The 23,088-nt window shown below is 29.7% G+C and overlaps 1 protein-coding gene and 1 pseudogene across 1 annotated transcript in view; both read right to left on the minus strand.

Annotated features, from left to right (window-relative positions):
• Window positions 1–438: 438 nt before the first annotated feature.
• LOC145246698 (tetraspanin-15-like) overlaps window positions 439–23,088 on the minus strand; it is a 271,980-nt gene continuing 249,330 nt past the window's right edge. Inside the window, exons 5-8 of the mRNA XM_080108423.1 lie at window positions 17,001–17,117; window positions 14,593–14,640; window positions 7,662–7,784; window positions 439–7,255 (exon numbers count right to left, since the gene is read on the minus strand). Of these exons, the coding sequence (XP_079964549.1) occupies window positions 7,151–7,255; window positions 7,662–7,784; window positions 14,593–14,640; window positions 17,001–17,117 (393 nt within the window). The 3' untranslated portion in view covers window positions 439–7,150. The remainder of the gene's footprint in view (window positions 7,256–7,661; window positions 7,785–14,592; window positions 14,641–17,000; window positions 17,118–23,088) is intronic.
• LOC145247077 (5S ribosomal RNA) lies at window positions 20,637–20,753 on the minus strand (annotated as a pseudogene).

Genomic DNA, 23,088 nt, shown 5'->3' on the forward strand with positions numbered 1-23,088 from the left:
TAATGAACAAACCTGTGTTTACATTCAGAGTGATCCAAAATGTTCAATTAGAAGCAATAAGTTACAGAATTTGGATGAACATTAAAGATTACTGACACCACTAGTTTTAGCATAACATCCAGTTGGTATATATTAAAATAAATAATGTCAGATTCCTAATTCAGTAATTGAGCACTCTGGTTATATTTTTTAAAACTGTGTGTTTATATATATGTGTGTGTGTGGCTGTGTTTATATATATGTGTGTGTGTGTGTGTGTGTGTTTATGTGTGTGTATGTGTGTTTATATATATATGTGTGTGTGTGTGTTTATATATATGTGTGTGTGTGTGTGTGTTTATATATATATATATGTGTGTGTTTATATATATATATATGTGTGTGTTTATATATATATATGTGTGTGTGTGTGTTTATATGTGTGTGTGTGTTTAAATATGTGTGTGTGTGTGTTTATGTGTGTGTGTGTGTGTGTGTGTGTGTGTGTGTGTGTGTGTGTGTGTGTGTGTGTGTGTGTCTCTCAGAATAATGAGATGTATTGGCTCACAGATTATTGAATCTTGTGGTATCAAATCTTAGGTAATATTTTTATATAAGACAATACCAAAATCTCATATCCTTTTTTTTTTTTTTTTTTTTTTTCAACCCTTATTTTCTTTCTCTATGTACCTTAGAAAGATTTAATATATTTTCTATGTACATGCTGAATAGCAAAATTATATCAAACCAGATTTAATATTTTGCTAATGATTTTTCTCCTGAGGAGATGAGCTGATATCGATAATCCATGGATTAAGGAAATTACTTTGAATTGTATTCTTTGTTCAAATAATAAATTTTTGTTTTAAAAAAATTATAGTTTTCTGAAAGAAATTTAAATATAAAAAACTATAAATTTTATATATATTGTTAAGTAGCACGGAGTGTTTTTACTTAATAATCTTCTTTTGTAATTTTTCCATTTTTCGACTGGTCATTCTTATCTCGGTCGAATTTGTGTAAGAAGGTTCCGTAGTCATTTTCGGTCATCTGTGTTTTTTTTTTGTTGTTTGTTATTTTTTTTTTTTTTTGACGAAAATGACTATGGAACATTTCTACACAAATTCGAACGAGATATGAGAATGACTAGTCAAAAAATGGAAAAATTACAAAAAGAAATCATTACGCAAAAATATTCCATGCTATTTAACAATATCTGAATGAAAACATGCTGCCTAAATACAGAATATATATATGTATATATATATATATATATATATATATATATATATATATATATATAGCTTTTAATAGTATAATATATATATATTTTATTAATGTATATATATATACAATAAAGATTTTTTTTTTTAATTGCCAGATCTATTTAAGCTCAATAATAATGGCTTGCATATTCAGAGCATACATATCATTTGTAAACAATTCAAATACCACAAATATATTTAAATCATTCTTGTGGTATTTGAATTGTTTACATAATGAACTAAAATACCAATATTATTTTTCTTAAGTGTTCAATACGTGGATAGAGCGTTTATAAATAAAATTACATTTTATATTATTGCAACTCTACTTACTTACTGAACTATAGTTTCTTGTTTAGTTTGCTATCAATATATCTGAACTTATTTAATTTAAAAAATCAGAGTAGATTTAACACGAAAATCAGAAAAGAGACAAATCAAGATAACAGATCTTGCACAAACAAAAAGCTCAGCTTCCTCTTAGGTAGAGCTTTAAAATAATAGTAGATCATTAAACGGTAAGCCCATTTTAATTTTATATGATTATTAAATGTGGATAAAATCCGACAAGATGAAATTAAAATGGAGGAGGAGAGACCTAGAGGCTCGACGTTTCACCCATCTTATGTGACCTTTCCCAAGAGAGACCATCCCTCTGGAGAAAGCCAGCATTAGACAGGCGAAACATTCAGCCTCTAGGTTTCTCCGCCTCCATTTTAATTTCATATATATATATATATATATATATATATATATATGTATAAATAAAAAATGTATGTATATATATATATATATACATTTTTTATTTATACAAACATTATACTTAATGAACAGCTCTACTTATTACCACACGCACACACACATATATATATACACATAGATTTTTTTATTTATACAAAGATTTTATTTAATGAACAGCTCTATTCATTACCATATATATATATATATATATATATATATATATATATATATATATATATAATGTTAAAAGTCCACGTGTGCTTCTAGGATAGTGATTTAAAGGTTATGAGAGTTTTTTGAAGCATGAAAAACGATGTTACTTTTTGTATTTAATATTTTTATTTTTTATATTTCAAAAAAGTATTGAAATTGTGACCAAGAGCGGAGGTCCGCTTGAAATATAAAAAATAACAATGCTTCAAAAACCCCTCATAACCTTTAAATCACTATCTCTCTCTCTCTCTCTCTATATATATATATATATATATATATATATATAGTTCATACAAACATTATACTTAATGAACAGCTCTATTATTACCACACACCCACGCATTTTTTACTTATATAAACATTATATTTAATGAACAACTCTATTTATTACTATATATATATATATATATATATACATTTTTTTTTACTTATACAAACACATTAATGAGCAGCTTTATATATATATATATATATATATATATATATATATATATATATATATATAAAACGATAATAGTTTTTAAACAAATATTAACAATTAGAATGTGTCTACTTTCAAAGCGTTTCAGTAAAATAAAACTGTTTTTTAATTAAGAAACTGAAAATGTCTCTATAGGTGTAAAACGGGTATGTGTCACTTTCGAAGGATTAAAACATATCAATATTAATGGGTGGATTAACAGAAATTATGCACAAAAGTTAAAAAAAATGGACACAAAAATAAACAGAAATATTTCTTTTTAAATTGGAAAATATTTTTACATTTTAAATTTAATTTTTGCCAGCATCTTTAAAAATAATCTTTTTTATTTAAATTAATAATTACCAACAAAAGAAATTGCTTATTTTGTATTTTTTTTTGGGAAATAAATTCATATGAATCATTTATAAGCAAAAAAAAAAACAAAACAAAAACAAAAAACACTTTCTTTTAACACAATTATTTATACTGACGAGATCTGTGGAAATTCCACAACAGAATCTTTCATTTGTAATATATTGCTGCTGAACATTTTGTGGATAGTAATTATGGCCGAGTGGTCCTAGACGTTGTATCAAAGTTTACAGTTACCCAAAGGTGCTGAGTTCAATCCTGAACAAAGGCAGCGAAAAAGTAACATTGAAACAGAGAATCAGCAACTATGTCCCAAAGCCTAGCTGGAGTCCGAACACGGTACCCCCGTAATAATAATAAAGGATTGGGTTCGAGACTCCTAACAAACGGTTCACCTGACGAAGGCCGGAGGGCAAAACGGCCGAAACGTTGTGACAATGACAACCAAGATGAGGAAGTCAGTCCGACAATCTCAATCGATTCTGTGGATGTTCAATGTGAATGGGGATTCAGCGATATTATTGTAGCCCTTTTGTTAAAACTGCAAAAGTAGTTATCTAAGTAATCTGGTTAATGTAGTCTCAGAATAGTTGGTTATTACAGTTTATCTCCAATATCTTTATAACAGTCTATGACATATTTTCATTGTATGAACGCCAGCACAAACAGAAACCCCACAATATCATTATACCATTTTTAGACAGAACAGATACTACTCTTGGATCCTAACCAGAAGACCAAGAAGATATATTTTAATTTCACGTATTGTCCAAAAATAACAATTTTTTTTTTTTTATTGAATTTTTATTCTTTTTATATTGTGCTTTTGGTGATCGGAAGATTTTATTTATTAGAAAAGGAGGATAGAAAAGGATAACATGCTATGAACATTAAATTAACGCATCTATAGACTAATTTACTGTTCGTAGGACGTTATCACGTTCCGTCCTCCTTTTTAATAAATAGGATCTCCCGATCGAATAATTTATAATCTGGAAATTGTGACACACATCTGTACATACATCAAAAGGTACTACAGTATTCATGTATAGTACATAATACATTAAAGGAATTTTGTGTTCGTATATATCTACATTATTAATTGGTAGTCAGAAAAATCAGAATTATTTGGGGTATTGGTATTCGAATCTGAAAAATTTGTCTATTTTCTGATGCCAAAAACATATTTCATTTTTCTATTTATATATATATATATATATTTTTTTTTGTTGTTTAAAATTTAATTCTCTGTTGCTGGGATTAAAGATAAAATGATAGATATTTATTGATTTTAAATTATTAATAAAACTAACATCTACAGATTCACCCAAATGTATTCTTATGTTTGCAAAATATATGCACATATACGTTTTTTTAGGTAATCCAAAAATTAAACAAAGAAAAAAAAAAACTCAAAGGCTAAATATTTAGAGATTTTAAAAGAATCAAAGTCAGTAATTGTATCGGAATTGAAAAAAATATTGGAATTTTTCCATCACTAGTAAACACCCTTTTTATAAAAGATGAATCGCCTGATCACTGAAGATACAGTGCAAGCACAGGTAACTTTTTAAAAAATTCATCTGATGTTGTTCCATTCAATAGTAAACTCTAAGCAAAATACTATTTCTTGATCTTCAGGATAGTTTGGTTGTTTTATTTTATGGCATATCAACCCTTTTCTAGTTATTTAATGCCAAATTCAATAATTTTAAAAGAGTTTTATGTTTCAAGTTCTTTATATCTTTAAATATTTATTCATTGAGTTTGGTCTGGTTGTTTTGCTTTTTGGGTTAATTAATGCCGAATCCAATAATTTTAGAAAGTTCCTGTGCTTCAATTTTTTTTTTTTATCTTCTTTTATTTATAGTATATGGTTTGCTTTTCTTTTGTATAGGAAAATTGTTGTTGTTTTTTTGTTTTTGTTTGTTTTTTGTTTTTTTTTGTATTTGACTTTGTACAACATGATTTTATTTTGCAATAACATTAATGTTTGATGCCTTTTAGGTCAGAAAGCCAGTATCGTTACAGTCTGATCTGGTATCACCAATTCAGGTTAGAATCAAACTATAATTTCTTGCTACTGTAGAGACTAGAGTTGTCTCACTTTGGGAGATATTATTTTCCAGATCAGAGTTATTCCCCTTGGACTTAGAAACCTAAGTAAAATACAATCCTAAAATAAACACATGGTTTGAGAATTAAGACCAAAATTCAGTTTTATTGTTTGACTAGAAGTTCTACAGTCAACATTCTCTTTGGCGTGCTTCAAAAAAAAAAAAAAAACATCATAAAGGAATCTTAGAAAAAAACTGTGTATTTTTCTATATATAGGAACGATTGTATTTAATTATATATTTAATCTTTGTATATATTGTCTGTATATTGTTTGTATATATTCATCTCATTTACTTTCATTTATATTTAGTTGTAGACAAACTATCAATAAATGAAATCTCTTTGTCCATTTTAACTGCCTTGTATTTTACAACAAAGACATTATTGCTAATAAAAGACATAAGTTTTATCAATATCAATGTGCAGTACATTTTAATACCTCATATGATCTAGGAGGAATTTTGTGTATTCTCCTTACTGAAACAATGTTTCGAATTAAATATTTAATCTATATATACATATCACAGTTACTATCTTAATAATTTGTATGTCTTTGTTAACAATAGAATAATATATTCTGATTGTAATTGTGTATCTTACTTGTCTCATTATATCATTATACTTGTATCATTATTGTCTCATTGTCTTTATAGCTGGTCATAGACCAACTATTAATAAATATTTTTTTTGTTTTAAATATCTTTTACTTTCGAAATGTACTATATTATCAATATAATAATAATAATAATAATTATAATAAAATTAACAACAACCCATATGATTAGAGAATTAATTTGAATAATCTGTGCAAACTTGTTTATGGAACAATTTATTCTGTATGTAATCTTGTGTCTTGTCTCATTTCCTGTCTTTATATTCTGTAGTAGACCAACTATTAATAAATGAAATATCTTTGTTTTTTCACAATTTTTAAAGTATTTCTTAACATATACATAATTGCCATCATAATACAACATAAGTTTTAACAATTACTTATACAATCAAAAAATCAATTTATATTCTCTGCCCATGCGTTGCTAATCTTTTTAATATAGAATATCAAATATTTTAATTTTATAAAAGTATTTTTTATTCATAACAACAATAAACAATTACTCTTTTCAAAGTTTCACTAACATTTGTTTGGTTATTTATTCAATAAAAATTACTGGCAAAAATTCTTAACAATTATAAGAAAAAGTTGGTGCGTATCCAGTTTTATTCCCATATTAAAAACTGTTCGTAAAAAGAAAATAAACAAAAATGGCACAAGAAGTTTATTATGTACTTACTAGTTAGGTTAAAAACAAAAACGGTACACAAAAAATTATACAAATTCAGCACGATTTTTTTTTTTTTTAACAAAAAAAAAAAAAGCAACATATTTTAATGGTGAAATGTCTTATCTGCCATTTTCTGCTTATATTAATGTCAATGACCAAGGGATATAATTCAACACAGTTATCAAAATAATACCATCTGGAAATCGTTTACCAAATTTGATTTTATTTTATAAAAACAAAAATGCTGGATGACATACAACCTTTTTTTTTTTAACCTAATAGATATGTACATAATAAAGTTTTTTGTGGAATTTTTTTAAATATTGGGTAAAACCGAATAAGCGCCAAAAAATTAAATGTAAAAATTTTTTTAAAATTTTTATTGTGATTGTGGTGAGCTTTAGTCCGATTTTCAACTTTTGTTGTCAGCCTTTGTTGCATGGTCACTGTTGTAAGCGGGTTCGATCTATTCATTTTCGTTTCTTTACAAAAAGGGGGAGGGCAGGGAGAAGGTAAATACAAACAGCAGCGGCAGAATCAATAATAAACTAACATAAAGCAAAAGATATCAAAATATTTGGGCAAGGATGATTAAAAAAGATGGAGAGGCTGAGCATGTCTCAGAAGGTGGGCAGAGGTGGCGAAGGGTGTTGAGGCGAGGGTAGCAATGGTAACAGCAGCAGAAGTAAAATGTCAGCAAAGACAAGGAGATTTGCTCAAGAACTGTTTGAGATTGTAGAACCAATGGCGCCAACTCGATACCAAACATGATATTCCTCAACACGTCGGATGAAATAGTATCCCAGCAAAAAGCCGATAATCTGTAAAAAAAAAAAAAAATAAATAAATAAATAAAAAAAAAAAAGAATAAAGTGTATGTATTTACTGTAAGGTCATATCTATTAGACTTACAATAAAGACTTTGGGAAAGGGAGGTTTGAAAGTGAATTCTAAAATGCAATCTGGCATGTAAACCAGATGTTAAACCGATGATGAACTTGGAATAAAATCCAAAGAAAAATTAAAAAAAAAAAATGTTTTTTTCCGGGACCCATGTCACAGTAGATAGAAGCGTTAAGTCTCTACAGTTCCAGGTCAGCATTATCTGAATATAGCCGTTTCAATCCTTCACAAGCTAGAGGATTAGTTGGTCAAAACGTGTTGAAATAACAACCATAAAGATGCATCTAACAGTCTGGAAAAAAATTGAATGTGCAAAGAATTTACCTGCGGTATGGAACTTCCTAGCCCTGCCATGCCAACAATGTCGAGTCGTAGCACGAGTAGGGAACGCAGGTGGGGTGTGCACCCCTCAGTATAGATATTGAAATTTGCCCGCGAATCCGTAGTCTGAAATTAAAAAAAGAATAGAAAAATAAACATAACGGTTTAAAGAAATAATTTTGCAGTGTTAAAGAAGGTTTGGATTATGAGAGTACAATCAATAAGAAGATTTCTCTCTTTCATTAGTTGCTGAATATTACATATATCATTTCACATTGATGTATTTTTAAACAAAAATGTGAAATATATCTTTTAAACAAAAATAGGAAATAATATGTTTAAATAAAAATGTGAAATAATATATTTTTAAACAAAAATTCGAAATAATATATTTTTAAACAAAAATGTGAAATAATATATTTTTAAACAAAAATGTGAAATAATATATTTTTAAACAAAAATGTGAAATATTATATTTTAAATAAAAATGTGAAATATATTTTAAATAAAAATGTGAAATATATTTTAAACAAAAATGTGAAATATATCTTTTAAACAAAAATATGAAATAATATGTTTAAATAAAAATGTGAAATAATATATTTTTAAATAAAAATGTGAAATAATATATTTTTAAATAAAAATGTGAAATATATTTTTAAACAAAAATGTGAATTATATCTTTTAAACAAAAATATGAAATATGTTTAAATAAAAATGTAAAATAATATATTTTTAAATAAAAATGTGAAATAATATATTTTTAAACAAAAACACGAAATATATCTTTCATTTAGAAAGCCATTCTTAACAAGGTTTCTTGTAGCTATTAAAGGAAAGGAGCTTTGTATAAGTAGCATTAAATTTTACCATCCATTTATGTCCTCATTTAACTACGAACCAGAGATTATTTTCTTAATTTTTACTTTTGCCTTGAATATGTGCACATTCATTTAAAAAGCCATTCTTAACAATCTATTAAAGAAAAGAAGTTTTGTCTTAATAGCATTAAATATTATTATTCATTCATTTCCCCATTCAAATACACACTGGAAGTCATTTTCTAAGTTTTTACTATGAACAGGTTTGCAGCTGTTTAACCCACATGTCAAGAGATGTATGTGATGCCGTCAGCAAATTTTTCTATAATTTTATTATAACACTAGAAACAATAATAACGGTTGATAAAATGGATAGATTGAAATTGTATGATGATCAACATTATGAGAAGATTAAAAATAATGAATAGAATGAATAAAATCTGATGACTTGTAAAGACAGCCAACGACAAGTGTTTTTTGACATTAGATTTTAAATCTTTAAAATATTACAAAGAAACTGTAATTCGGAGAATATTTATTAATTGATGTCTAATAACTATTGCTGAACTTTCACAGACAAATATTTGATTTTTTTCTTGAGAGGCTTCCATTCTCTCTTCACTCCTTTTTGCATTAAACTAAATATATCCAACATTATTAATCTTTATACCTTGCAGTTGTTTTCCATAATCCATAATGGTTGACTAATTGGTTGAGGAATGAATCTTACTCATAAAAATGTATAACATCTCTGTGGAGAGTAGAAAATGAACATTGGGTATACTTTCGGCAGCCTTGCAACTTTCCCTTCTTTTATTTTGTCTTTTAGTCCTCACATTCCATGAGTGACGTTTTTAACAAAGGAGGGAAAATTGAGGCTTTCTGGGTCAGAATCTATTCATCTAACACTTATTTGTTAGTTTTTTGACCTTGAAGTGGTATTTTTATAAAAAAATTTTTTTTATTTTTTTTTTATATCTCCTTACATCAAGTAGTTTCATGCTTTGTCTGGAGTGATTTTCATTTAAAAAATACCCATCGCAAACAAAATTTCATCTTATTTGGATAAAATTCCGTTGAAAATGTCTAATACAACCTATGAAATATACTTGATTATTTAAATAGCAATTAGAATAATCATTCTTTCAAAGTTTTTATTTTAATACTTTAAGTACAATCAATAATTGTGTAAAAATTATTTGCTTTTTTTGGCTAAGATCAAAGTGTAGTAAAAAAAAATCGATTTGATAATCTAACGCTTCTACAGAATTGTGACAAGATGGAGTTTTCAAATAAAAAACAAAATGGTTTCAATTCATTTTTTTTTTTTTTGTTGTTGTCAATTCTAATAAGTTACAATGGTAGCTTCCAAATTATGCAGTCGAAATTACCTGAATATTACTGAATCATTAAACAAAACAACTTTAATCATGCTAGCAGGTAAAAAAATTCTGCCATTTTGTTTAAATCAAAATAGAAAATCACCTTTCTTTTGAACTCTATGTCTTACAATCGTTTTCATCAAATTCTATTTTTATTTTCTTTAATAAATAATTTTCTACCTTATCGATCTTCATATAGATATAATCATCTTAAAAATATGAGGAATACGTAGAGATACCAATGTTTTTATGTGAAATTCAGTATTAGGATTTCCAAAAATTTCGTCCCAATAGTGTAGAAGGGCCGGTAATCTAAAGTAAAACGATTCCTGGATTGAATGCGGTATTATAGTCATGAAAGAAAAGATTATAGTAAGAAAATAATGGAAAAATATTATGGTGCAATGACAAGGACGAACATAAAGACTCCCCCCCCTCCTCACACTTTTGAATAGCCTTGTGCTTAATTCATTTTGAGGAATTTACATTTTTTGAAATTAGCAAAATTTTCTAAGTTTAGTATCTATTTTGATGCTACACTTACTCAATTCTATTATCTTTTGCCCTCGCGGTGAGACAAGTAGAAAAAAAAAAAAAAAAAGAAAAAAAAACCTAAAGGAAGTTCAGGGGAGATAACTTGAATATAGAAAAGGGGAATAACTCTTGAATATAAAAACTGATATGAGTATTAAAAAAAATGGAGAAAATTTCTTTTTGAAATCTTTGTCAACAATTAAATAAGGAAAAACTTGAATAAACAAAATCTTTTTGTTTGCTTTGGCTATTCTATACTCTAATAACTATTCATGTAGTGTATTTAAAGTTGTAACAGCATTTCATTCAGTAAAATGGTCACCCAATTACACTAGCATAGATGGTAAAGTGTTTGATTTTATTCCTTGATAAAGTGTAGCAGCCGTGTTACAAGCAGCAGCGACAACCACCATTGCAATTTTTAATATATGCTTAATTTCTAAGCTCGGCACTGATTAGTACAAGCATTTAACTTCCTTTCTGGCTTGCCCAATCAGAGAGAATTTTTCAGGCGAGCTGTGTACCATATAGAATTTGATAAGAGGCAGAACCAACTCGGCTTCCTCCTCTTTTCTGGCCAGGAGATCACCAGCGAGCCGAATTATTCCACAGCATTTCTTTCAACTCTCGAACCTCTCTTGGAATGTAACAGAAATCTTCCACAGGCGGTCGATCCTGGAGTCTGACAAGAAATCTCCAGGACTCAATATGGTGGCCGCCACACATCTGAACATAATATAACACATATTTCTAACTAACTTTTTTACACACATTGTAAACACTTGCGTAGTGGTATTTTACATTCTCTTCTGTGAACTCTTTTCATTTCCGTTACAGTGATCCCACCTTTCAAATATTAACTCTTCTATCTTCTCTAATAATTGGACATATATTTAACAACACATTACCCCTATGTAACCTTTTGTTTCCATCCATGTTTATGGACACATTCCATTACTAACAACTTCTCTTTCATTCTCTTTTTATTTACATACTTGCAGGCTGCCTGGCATTGTCCAGTCATAAAATACCCATAAATATATTTTCATTCATACAGAAACTGAGAAATGTGCGTGCTAGTATTATGTTTTTACTAAACAGTTCACTTCTTGTAAGTAAAAAGAATACTCGAGCCGAGATCAAAACCAAAATCTTAAGATAGGGAGTTAAGTACGATAACCATTAGGCCAGCTTGACATGATCTTTAGAAAAGTGTTTTCAAACCTACTTATTCTTAACATAAGGAATCTGTCATCTGAATGATTCATGCATGCGCATTCGTGAAACAGTTGACAAACAGATAAAAATCCAATCACCTCCACATACCAATTTTTCAATTTTGACTCCTTAGCAACATTTTTTTTCCCCCTTTTCTACATGTCTGAATGCCCTGTATACCAAATTTCAAGTCTGTAGATCAAAAATTTGTTGAGTATATAGGTTGAGAAGTGTCCTCTCTCACTCACACACACACACACACACACACACACACACACACACACACACACACACACACACACACACACACACACTCTCTCTCTCACTTTTATAGATATATATATTAATGAAGACGACTCAATAAAATTGTTTTAAACGTTAGAATAAGACTGACTTTCAATTCTACGAAAGTACCACTGAGGTTATATTCATCCTTAGACAAATACAAGAGAAGTACCTTGATAATAATAAAAATTATATTTTGCTTTTGAGGATCCAGAGAAAAATGTTGTCTGGTAAACTTTGCAGAAACTAAGTAAAGGTGAAGTTTTTTTTTTTTTTTTTAAATGGAAATTGCTCTAGACAAGGCATGTAGCAACTTTATGTAAGAAATTGATAAAAAAAAAAAATGGTGCAACTACACAATAATAACGTAATTTGGAAAACAAAAAATCAATTAAAAAAAAAAAAATGGTATCTACTGACTTTTTGTGTCAATTTTAACTAAAAGCAATATCTACTTAATTGCCATTGGTATTAAATATTACATTATTTAAAAAAAACACGAGTTTTCGATCTTTATAGTAAAAACCCTTCGAGCCATATTTCTTTAGTTACACGTGAGATAATAACAAGAAAAGTAACGCGTTTATGCTAAAAACAAGGCATTTATGATTCTTAACACACAATTTATTTAAAAATCGGAAATAGTTACACACTATTTACCCCCCCCTTTTTGAAACTCTCTGGTGTCTTTTCAGCCAAGCATTTTATTTTATGCTAATATTCGTCAAAAAATGTTTTAATAATTTTTTTTCTATTACTTTTCGTAATTTTTGGATATATTCATTATGGTAACATGACAATTAATTAGAGACCATTATTTTCCCTGTAAATTCAATATCAAAATTGTAAATTTTGCTATCATATTATATATATTATATTATATATATTATATCAAACAATAAGTGTGAGATGCTGACCTAGAAGACAGCAATTTTCCCACCTTTGTCGGAAATATCGCTCATGGAATGTGAGGATTAAAGAACAAAATGAGGGAAATCAGTTATGAGGCTGTCGAAAATTAACTCAAGGTTCACTTTCTAAGTCTCCTTGTTTAAACAATGCACAGAAATGCTGAAAGTCGTGTTAATAATTAACAGCGCATTTAGTTATAGCTTTAATGTTAAAGTAGAATTGCATTAGGCATGTGTTATCAGTCCATTGCTTTTTATTTGTGACTTAAAACTATTGCCTAAATAGTTTTGTACAAGTTATTCAGAGGAGGTGCTGTATGTCGTGGATTTAGTACTTGCCTTGTAACAGTTGTGTTCTTACCCTAATGAAAAAAGAAAACAATAAACCGAGCATTTGGGATCCCCCTCCAAGAGTGGAAAATTTACTTTCACCATGACTAATGTTTTTGCAAAATTAAAAAAAAAAAATCCTAGGCATAGTTAGAAACGTGCAAACGAATGAATGGATAAACGATTTGGGAGCAATTTTACCCCTTAAAGGCATGGTTATCAAGAAATGTGCGAACGGACGAACGGGAGTGAATTACTAGATCCAATCGCTTCTGTCTTGGGGAACTAATAATAAAGAAAAATCTTTATGATGTACGCATCTGTTACGAAACAAAAATTTCATATTCCAAAAATCATAGAGATTGATCAAGTATTTTTTTTATATAAAAGAAAAAACATTTTTAAACAATTGAAAGTGATTAATGTGAAACTAGCATAAGAAGGCTGATTTCGCAAGTTTTAACTATAATACTTATCTGCCCCCCCTTTTTTTTTTTTTCAAGATGGCAACGCAAGACATATTCATAAAATTTGACTTTTTTAGTTAAAAATAAAACTACTTAGTAAATTTATGTGATTTGGGAAATATGACACGTCCGTTCAATGACATGTACATATATCACACAGACTTTTCTATTTATTTATTTGGACTTGCATCAAAAGTTATTTAATTAATAATTCCATTGAAGAACCAACAAAATGATTTTTGTCTTAATCTTCAAAGTTGAAATTTCCTAAAAACTGGAGATTTTCATTTAGACTATGCCTCGTTATTGTTAGAAATTATCAATGCAAATATAGACTTTAACTCTTGGGTTACAGTGGTATTTTTACACACATTGCCTACAATGGGTGTGAATTTTTTCACGTCACATAAAATCAAGTCTAGGGTATTTGAAAAATAACAATTTTATCAAAAAACAATACAAACAAGCGTTCAAACATGGGTTTCATTCATTGATGAATGCAGTTAGGGTAAAGAAAAATTGCATAGTCCTTGAAGACACTATTGTTGCAGCTGTTTGTAATAGAAAACTAGGTGTTAAAAAAATTAACAGCCAGCGTAGCCTAAAGGTTAAGTAAAATTAGATGTTTAATACTGTAAAAATTGTAAGAGTTGTCTCCCTTTTGACGGCTTTAGATTTATGCTTGTTTTTCAGTGACATAAGGATAGTTAATTCCCTTTGTTTGTGATTGTGATTACGTGTGATTTCTCTCTTAGTCTTAGAATGTAAATAAAAGCAGACACGTCCCTTTCGTGCCTGTGTGTTGAACGAAAATATTTTCTTTTTTTTTTTTTTTTTTTTTTTGACGTTGGTTGTCTTCTATAGTGTAAATCCTGTTTAAAACAAACATTGTATGTTCTATTTGATTCTTAATTTTCATAATTAACCCTCAGTTATTGCATCTCAAAACAGATCAATGATATTAAATACAAGTATATATCACTTACCACGTTGCGTCGAACATTGTAGCCACAGGACAGTTTGGGGAAATGGCCCTAAAAAAAGAGAAAACATATATATAAAAATAAATACATATACTTTGTTAGAAAATATTATCTATGTATAAAACAAATCAATAAAATGTTCCCTTACGGCAGTAAGTAGAGCTAGGGAGTAAGTTTTGAAAATATTTATGGCAATTAAGCTACACAGAATTTTTTGCATATTATTCTTGTTAGGATTCATTAGACTTTTGCATGGAATGGATGTTATATATATATATACCCGTCATGGAACAAAGAGATTTTATTTGTAGATCAAAACTAGATCACTTCCCAACACAAAGAAAAGAGTAACCCATTCCCGCAAAAATCGAACTAAGAAAGATGTAGTTTAGAGGTAAAGTGAATTTCTGTCTGATAAACGTGAACCAATTGCCTACATTGGTGTGTGAATAACAAAGAATCTGATTAGCTGACTAGCAAACCCACTACCACATATATATATATATATATATATATATAAAAACACGAAGTAACATTGATTCCATGCAAAAGCCTAACGAATCATCACGAGGATGAAATGCGGAAAATTCTGTGTAGCTTAATTGCCATACATATTTTCAAAGCTTATTAATATATATATATATGAATTTTCTATTATATTTCATTTTTTTGTGTATACCAATTCTTTTTTTTTTGTTTTTTTAGAAGCTCGATGTATGTTAGATATTACAACAGAGCGTATATAAAATAATAACAGTATCGTTACGTTCCGAGATCCAAATATTTATTTTTCATGCAAAACAACTCCTCCAGCATATTAAAATTTTGGTACATTTTTTTTACAGATACGTCTGTTTTTTTTTTGTTTTTTTTTTACACGGTGGTCACCACTTATCAAGGCTCAGAAGCCACTCAGGGATAAGGGTTATTGCAAGTACATTACGTTAGTGTGGAGATTTGATGAAATGTTTACTTAAGGGGGCAGTTCATTAGGAATTTTTTAACGTTGGACTTGAAAACATCCAGGTTGTAGTCAGGTGGGAAGCAGGCAGATGGAACAGAGTTCCACAGGCATGCAGTTCTAAGAAAGAAGCTTTGTTCATGGAATCTACGTTTTGATTTAGGCACAGATATAGAGTAGGGAAAATTTTTCACAGTGGATTCAGCTAGACAAGTGTTTTTCGTGAAAGATTGGCAAGGGGGGACCAGAGATTGGAGTTCAGACGAGCACCTGCCATGGAAATAACGATAAAACAAGGATAGGCTCGCAACGTCTCTTCTGTGGGAGAGAGGTTGCAGGGTAGAGAAAAGGGCATCCCCCTCTAAGCCACAAAGTCTATTTTGTACTCTGTCAAGGCAGGATAGGCTGCCGTTTCGTTTATATATATATATATATATATATATATATATATATATATATATATATATATATATATATGGCATATGTATATTACCTAACACACCAGTTTTGGAGTATTCTGCCAAATAAAAAAAAAACTAATTGTAAACTTCTATTTTACAGCTTTGTTCTTACTATTATTTATGTATACAGATTTAGTCATCCACAAATATATATATATATATATATATATATATATATATATATATATATACATACACACACACACATAGTGGATGACTATGTGTATATGTAATGTGTTTGTTCATTTTTGTAGAAAGAAAAAAAATAAATGTGAGGAAAAAAATGGCTGACTGAAAAAAGGAAGAAGTAAGTTAATAATTGAAATGGAGAAATGGAGGAAAAAGAAATAATGAATGCCAGTATTAAGTTATGAGAATATTTATCGGTCAACTCTTGAGTTTGACAGATTTATGTGTTATTCTCGTCTGCTCGGTATGCCTTCTTTCATTCTGATCAGTTTTATGTTTTGTTTTGGTTGTATGCTCGGGAATAAAGTCTCTTGATCCACGTCAATAAATAAAGATGCATTACACAAAACCGTTGAAGAAGCAAGTATACACAATATAAAATGGATCAAATAGAAGGCACAGCGAGCAGACGAGAAGGGCAAATAACTCGGTCATACTCAGTTATTTCCCTTTGATCGATAAGCATGCGTGTAATTTAATACTAGTGGAAATTTAAAAAGAGAAATAAGAGAAAGTTTTTTTTTTCTTGCCTTTTCCTTATTTCTCTTTCTGTTTTTTATCTTAAAAGAACAAGGAAAAGAAAAAGGAAAGAAACAAATACTAAAAGATAAAAAAAAGAGAGAACAAAGTAAAGAAACAAGCGTAGAAATATATTACATAGAAATGAAGGAAGGAAACAAGAACAAAAGAAAAAGAAAACCACAGAATAAGAGAGAAACGTTAAGTGCATCCATTAAAACCAATTTTGCAGCCAGTTACCCTCTAGCTTACATAACAAAGTAAACCCAATGCATACGTACCTCAATTGTAACACAGCAAGAAGGAGGTACGCCACAAGCCCTCTCCCCAGTAGCACTGCATTTAAAAATGTTGTTCAATTCGTAATCCTGATACGAGTCAAAGCCACAACACCGCCACTGAAATATACAAATGTAAACGTCATAATAACAAAGGAAAACTCAACAATTACATTTTTGCGGATTAATTAATAGATTTGGTACTTCTCTAAACAGATATCTACATCGACCCAATTGTTTCTGATTGATTTACAGAACAAACCGGAAATGGTCGAAACAGGTTACGATTTTGTTATGGCGGTAAAAGGGGGATATAATTCGAAGTAAAGAAAGTTAACAATTACTGCCCTTTGCTCTGAATTACAGCTCTGGATGATTGTAGAGCTTGAGAGACCAAGAAGAGACGAACCAGTTGACGACAAGCCAGACACTCAATATCGTTATGTAAATAGTTTAATATTTCCACCGTGAATAAAGTGGGTTCAAATACAAATTAGCCTGCATATTTGTTATGATATTCATTATTATATTATGTATACTTGTTATTACGATATCTAGTGATCCTGACGTTACATTTCTCCAAGCACAACAGATTTAAAAGCAAAAAAATATATATAAAAAAGATGACGCAAAGCATACAACTGTCAAACAATGTAAAACAAATGGGCTCCCTCTACTATTCTAGAAAACTATTTACACCAAAGAGTATCACAATTCGCCCATGCATGGAGTATTGTTGACATATATGGGCTGGTGCATTGACTGCTAGTCTCTCACTCTTTGACAGAGTCAAAAAAATTTGAAAACTTAATAGGTCCCGCACTATTGGCCAAACTTCAACCTCTGTCCCATCGCCACAGTGTTGCATCTCTGTGCCTGTTTTGCAAGCACATTAATGGAATATACTCTGATGAATTGTGCGTTCTCAATGTACATACTCTGATTAACCCGACAAGAAGCAAAATTCTACCTCTTCACTATCGAGGTCCTTAGATGCCAGAAAGTTTTCTACTCTGATAGTTTCTACTCTCAGACTATTAGATTTGGGAATTCACTCCCTGTTTCCTACTTCCCAGACTGCAGAAGTTTAAATATAATGTGATTAGACATCTCACTGCTCAACTCCCCATAGACAACATGCCTTGTTTGCAGTAAAAAATAGTTTTTTTAAAATTAATTGTAGAGATAGTAGTTCATTTTCCTGAAGAACTAATAACATTTTCTAATTCCTCATCCCTTTCTTTTCTCAAAATACAACATCTCTGCTGCCATCTTTTAGGATGCTTTACCGCACAGAATCCACACGGCTCCTCCAATACCCTCTATCTTGCATGATTACCTGCACTTCTTGCATGCTCTCGAATTCCGTGTCATGTATCAGATTATCGCTGACTCTTCTAATTGGATTATATATATATTATATTATTATATTAGTGTGTGTTGGGGTGGAGAGGGCTCCCATAAGCTGTGGTGAAGGCAACCTTTCTAGGAGAAGCAAATCTCTGATTTAAAAAAACATAAAGTGGGAGACCAGTACCTGCATTAAGCTGGTCTGCAGTTTAACTTGTTGCTGGCTATCTTGCTCTTGCTTGTTGCTGGATCGCAACATTTTGAACCGAGAGAGAGACTTCGCTGTCGTACAAAGCTAAGACTCTGTAATATCATCGGTGTATAGATACTCCTTCAGACATTTGTGTATAAAAGTGGTCCTGTGGCGATGGAAAAGTTGTGACGTGTGGAGGCTTGAAATTCTGGAGGCATGTAATAATTGATCTCAATGACTGTCTTTAGTGTCATGCCTGCTTGAGAATGTGAATTCACCAGTAGGACTAAAAAAAAAAAAAAAGTCATTTTTTTTGGGCTCATGGACTTTAAGTGTCTGAGGGAGTGGCACTCGTCTGACAAGACGTTGCAATCCTCATCATATATTATTACAATAATGTGCATTACATTGCATTTAGGACTAATGTATTTAATTATACATGTGTGAGGTGCTTTCAATAAGCTTTCAGATTTTTTTCGTATGGACACTTTTATTGATAGTGCACACATGAAACTCTAGTCCCCTTCGAAGTAATCTTTTCCAGCTGCAATGCACTCGTTATACCATTACAACAACTTGTGGAAGGCTCTATGTGTGAGCGTGTAAATGACCCTCGTCACAGCCTCTTTCATCTCTTCAATTGTCTCATAACGACAGCGTCTAAGGTTTTCCTTGACTTTAGGGAATAACCAAAAGTTACAGGGAGAGTAAGGAACTGTCTTGATGGCCATGACAACATTTTTCTTCTCCGAACACCCTTGGGACAAACTTTGTGCCGATCTTCCACATCTTCAGTTCCTCGCAAATAATTGTGTGTACAGTTCCAACACTGACATCAAATTGTGCATTTATTGTCTCTAAAGACATACGACGATCCTTATTCATGAAATTCTTTATTTGGCCAATCAACTCTGCTGTTCTGAATTCCTTACTTCTCCCACACCTGTCATCATCTCTCACAGACCCACTACCTTCCTTGACTCTGTTATGCCACTCAGAAACTGATATTTGATTCATGCAAGATGATCCAAATGCAGTTTGAAGCATTCGATACGGTTCTGTGGCATTTTTTCCAAATTTAAAACAGAACTTTATTGGATATCGTTCTTCTAATGTGTCCCCACACCCAGATTGCATTTTTTAAAATTAACTATCTGTGACAATCAAGCTTTAGTAGAGTGTATTCCAATTCCTGCTGTAGCTGTTCATTTCAATCTGAAATCATAAAAGTTCGGCAGTCATCTGATAAGATATATAGCAATAACATACTGAATTTTCAAGAGTCTACGACAATTTTAAATGCCTGTACGTAAAGTCTGGAAACTTATTGGAGAAACCTCATATGTGTCTGTGTATATTTTATTACAATATTGTGGATTACATTATATTTAGGACTAATGTATTTGATTATATATATTTATTTATTTATTTATTTAAAATTGTAAAGAAGGTCAGAAAAACATTGGTACTGTCGATTTCAAGCCTAACATAAACTGCCCCCCCCCTTTTAAATAAATAAATATTAAGCTCTTATATTGAAAATTTTTCTTTGTAATCAAGTACTTTTTTGGAATTCTTTCCTATAAAACAGTAAACAAATATATATATATATATATATATAAATATATATATATATATATATATATATATATATATGATGAGAATAATGGAAATGGTATTCTGACAAAATAGAGAAATAAACAGGAACAAACAGAGTTATGTTTATCAACGTTTCGTCTTTATTTCAAGACTTCCTCGAAATAAAGACGAAACGTTGATGAACATATAACTCGGCTTGTTTATATATATATATATATATATATATATATAATGTCTTGGATTTCCGGTTGGCTGTTATAGCTCTTGTGAGCTGCAATGTTGTTTGACTGTGAAAAAATACAATATATATATATATATATATTCTCCGTCAGTCTTGGACAGTCTATGGATTCCCATGAAGGGGTGCCTACGCATGAAATTTTTGCGGCAGGAGGTGCACAATCTCCAACCACACCTCTCCTGATTCGACATTGTTAAATACCAGTGGCAAGTAAAGTACAGGATGACTGGAAACAAATGCCGAGATAAGCAGAGAGCACATACAGCAGCTAGAATTCCCAAATGGTCACCCATCTGATACTAACCAGGCTCCACGTTGCTTAACTTCGGTAATCTGACGAGAACCGGTGTTTCAACGCGATTATGCTGTATATTATATATATATAATTACAATAATGTGCATTACATTATATTTGGAACTCATGTATTTAATTATATCTCCTATCTACTTTGTATACCTGTTTTATGTTGCATTATTGCAAATTATCAGGTTTTTGCCAGTTCGTAAAGAGGGAATTTTAAATGATTGTAATTTATTTTATGCGTATTGTAACTACAATGATTAACTTATTACTTTTTCTCCCAGATTTTTAAATCATCATTCACATTTTTCTCACTTGTTGACCTAAAGAACGATATTCTTAAATTAACAGAAAATAAGTCATCTTCCACAACTACTAACCAAAGATCTAGAAGATAGTGGTTGGGAAATCTTGCCTCCTGTCCTGCATATTCTCTTGACATTACTTCTCTTGAATTATCACTTATTTTGAGGATTACACAACCATTTAGATAACCTTTTAGCATATCGAAGGGAGATTAAATATTAGTTAGATTCATATCTCACATCAAAACCTAGAGAAATTCACAAGCAAAATATTTATAAGCTCGTTGACCAGTGGCGGCTCGTGCATGGAGCTGTGGGACTGCAGCACCCCCAAATTATTTCTACACAATATTAATGATAAAATTAAAAATAATACGTTTGTTTTTTATTATTATTATTTTATTTTTTCTATGTGTACATTATAAAATCATTAAGTTTAATGTCGGTATCTACAAATTCATATAAAAATAAAAATAAAACTTGCTTGGAGCTGTGAAATTCACAGTTACACTTTCTTAATGAAATTCTCTTCTGCGCATGCGCACTTATAGACAGCCGATAACGGCCGCTGGGGAACTGTCACTTCCAGCAGTTCCGCGTCTCAGATGCTCGTGAAATTCGGTGTTTGCTTAGAGTGTGCGCCTGTACTTATAAATATGACAACATTTTGTTATTGAAAAAAAAAAAAGGAGGATTATTTACATTTTTTTAAAAATTATTATTAAAATGTGCATATAACGTATTCTTGTACATAAAATATTATGCTTTCTTTCTTTTTTTAAATACGCACACTTTTAGCGTTGCGATTTAATTCGATAGCAGACGGAAATATATAATATGCATAACCTGTTTTTTTTTGTTTTTTGTTTTTTTTTTAAGTATTCGGGGATTTAGCAGTGAAGCTAACACGCGACTAAGGGTAAAAATCAAATATACAATAAATAAATCTTACCATAAAATAAAATTACTTTTCCATCTACCTGCCTTTTTGTTTGTTTGTTTTAAGTACTTTTAAATGCTATTTATTTTGCAACAACTAAACTTTACAAAAAAAACAAAAACAAAGAAAAAACTGTTTACATTTTTCCCTCGAAGCAAACAAGCAAACAAGCGAAGAAACATTTTATGTTGAAAATACATTTTAGTTAGAAATCTTTTTAACTTGTATGTTTTAGATATAAAAATTTTTTTAGCATTTATTTGCCTCCAACGAGGACAATGTTCGAAGTTTTACACTTTGAAAAATGTTTTTTTTTTGCACAAGGCTTTTTTAAATTAAAATGTATTTGTAAATAAAGAAACAGTTTTTATAATTATGCATTTTTAAACTTTACATTGAATTTGTTAGTAGATGGGGCAGATAATACACATTGAAAAAGTAATTAGAAATCCTTCTGGACTGAGACAATTTTAATTTTTTGTTTTCTTTGGGGAGAAAGCTACATTAAATTCGATGTTTTATAATGCTTATATATGACATCCTATTTTTTAATAATAAATCTCCACTTTATGTCGATTTTTACCGGCATCGGAAGGTCAGTAAATAGCCAAGTTTGTTTGTTCTTTTTATATAAAAAGCAAGTTGTTAAAAGATTTGTAAATAAAATTTTGTTTCTTTAAATATTTTTGTTTGCTCACTATATAAAAATGTAAACTTTTTTATTTTGCATTTTATTCACAAATACGTTTTGTTATGAATACATTTTAAAAATAAATTTTGGAAATTAAACTTATTAAATAAAACGCTATTTTCAAATATTACACTCCTAAATTTTAAAGTTTTTCTTTTTTTGTTTTTATAAAAAAAAATAAGTTATTAAAAAATTGTAAATAAAATGTATTCTTAAAAATGCTTTTCGTTTGTTTGCAAAAAATAAAAAAAAAAACAAAAAAAAAACAAAACGCAAACTTTTATTCAATCTGAAAAGTTTAAAAGGAATAAATGTATATATTATTTTTATTATTCTGTAAAGTGTACACAATTTAAAAAATATTTTTAATAAAAGTTTTTGCGTATTATCCATTTGTGATTATTTGCCTGTGTTATACATTTGAATATTTATTTGAATGTTTGTTTATTATTTGATTAAATATTTCCTTAC

Source organism: Euprymna scolopes, chromosome 24 (assembly GCF_053919585.1).
Source record: "Euprymna scolopes isolate OS-2025 chromosome 24, ASM5391958v1, whole genome shotgun sequence".
Lineage (NCBI taxonomy): Eukaryota > Metazoa > Mollusca > Cephalopoda > Sepiida > Sepiolidae > Euprymna > Euprymna scolopes.